The 1,749-nt window shown below is 58.7% G+C and overlaps 1 protein-coding gene across 1 annotated transcript in view; it reads left to right on the top strand.

The window, feature by feature from the left end:
• Positions 1-1,002: 1,002 nt before the first annotated feature.
• Positions 1,003-1,749, top strand: part of Smim32 (small integral membrane protein 32) — a 5,702-nt gene continuing 4,955 nt past the window's right edge. The window contains exon 1 of the mRNA XM_033761669.1: positions 1,003-1,749. Within this exon, the coding sequence (XP_033617560.1) occupies positions 1,654-1,749 (96 nt within the window). The 5' untranslated portion in view covers positions 1,003-1,653.

Here is a 1,749-nt window from a genome sequence, read left to right as displayed (position 1 = left end):
CTTCGCCATGTGAAAAATGAGGTGTTGGCCTAAGGAGGAGGGAAACAAAGGGCCCAAGGGCCCTGTGGCCTTTAAGGACATGGGACAACTGCCCAGGACAAAGTTGTATAGGATGGTGACTGAGCAAATGGGGCAGCAATAGGTTCCACCCTCCACCCAAGCCCCCTCCTGAACCACAGAGGTGCCCTAGAGGCCTGTCTGTGGGACTAAGTTGGAAACACTGCAGGGGCACTCTCAGGGCTTATTTGGCCCTGCTGGGTAATGACTTCCAGGCTGTAGATGCTGGATAAGAAGCGCACTGGGCTATAGAGACCCAGAGCAATTTTCCAATGGGCATGGGGGGTGGGGTCACAAGAAGTGAGGAATTTGGACTCCTAGAAAAGAAGACTCTCCTCCTCCATCCAATTTACGGTCCACCTCTGTCCTAGCCATTAAGCCTTTTCAAGGAAGCCAAAGGTGGGTGGGTTTGGGCCAGTGCCAAGTCTTCCTCTTGCCCCTCTGTGCTGCAGCAGAAGCAGGAATGCTTGCTGAGCAAGTATTCTCACGATGGGGAAGTGCATGGACCTACAGGCTCCATGGGGCGTGACAGCCTTCCCAAGAGGCCTTACCTTGTCCAGATGTACTCTGCCTGAGATACCCAGCAGTCAGAGTGGGCTCTGGCCAAACTGGCTCTGCCTGAAGGAAGGATTTGAAGAAGGGGAAAGAAAGCAGGTCCCAAGCTCTGCTGAGTCTCCACAAGGATTCCCTTTCCTGCCCTTGTTCTCAAAAGTCTGCCTGTTTGGCCTGTTGCTCTGTTCTGAAGTCTACAGTGAGTCTTTGTCCCTCCATCTCTCTGTGTCTCTGTCTCTCTCCCTCCCTTCGTCCTCCTCCTCTCTTCTCCTTTTCCCACTTCCCTCTCTCCCTCTTCTGGATCCTCAGTCAGTGAGCGATGTGAGGTTGGCCAAAGGCAGTCGCATTGGTGTCCTCTCTCGCCCTCATTGGTTCACAGGCTCTCCTGGGGTAGCCGCCGCCCCCGCCCCTACACACACACACAAACACATACACTCTCAATGCGCAGAGGGCTGCCTCCAGCTCAGTCTCCTGTTCAGTCTCGAGAGCAGCACACAGAAGCAGGCGAGTCGGGACAGGCTCGCCACACACCGGGGGACTCCATAGGGACCTAAGCTGCAGATCTGCTCTGAGAGGAGGCAGCTGCGGCGCAGGACTCTTAGCCACCTGCGCTCCTCGCACTCTGCGTCCAGGGTTATCAAGGTCCCGAGCTTCGGCCACACTTAAAGGGCATCTCACCGCTGCTGCACCCCAGAAAGCCTTGGAGCCCGGAGCTCACCTGAGCTGGGGATCAGAGCTAAGAGGGCGGCTGTAAAACCGTGCGGAGTCAGGTACTCTGGACCTCTATCTTGGTGGCGACCAAAAGAACCAGGGAAAGCCCGAGGGGCGGGGGCTCAGAGCTGTGCAGCTCCGAGGCTGGAGTCCGCCGCCTCGCAGCAGACTGCGAACCCCGAAGAGAGCGCCTGGCGGTGTCTCCGCGGTCCCTGGACCGGACGCACTGTCGGTTAGTCGCGCAGCAGGGCGGGAGCTCCATGGAGGCACTGGGTAGCACGGATCTGTGCGAGAAGTGAGGTGGTCCCGCTAGGGTCAGCGAGACCCCGGGCCATGTACGGCGACTTGTTCAACACCACGGGCAGCCCCGAGGCAGCGGGAGGCGGCGTGCTGGCCCCGGGAGCCACGGTCAAGGCGGAGGGCGCTTTG

This window comes from Fukomys damarensis, unplaced genomic scaffold (assembly GCF_012274545.1).
Source record: "Fukomys damarensis isolate Sample0158 unplaced genomic scaffold, DMR_v1.0_HiC HiC_scaffold_9, whole genome shotgun sequence".
Taxonomy (NCBI): Eukaryota; Metazoa; Chordata; class Mammalia; order Rodentia; family Bathyergidae; genus Fukomys; species Fukomys damarensis.
The sequence above is the reverse complement of the archived record's forward strand: the minus strand, read 5'-3'. Positions and strand labels throughout refer to the sequence as shown.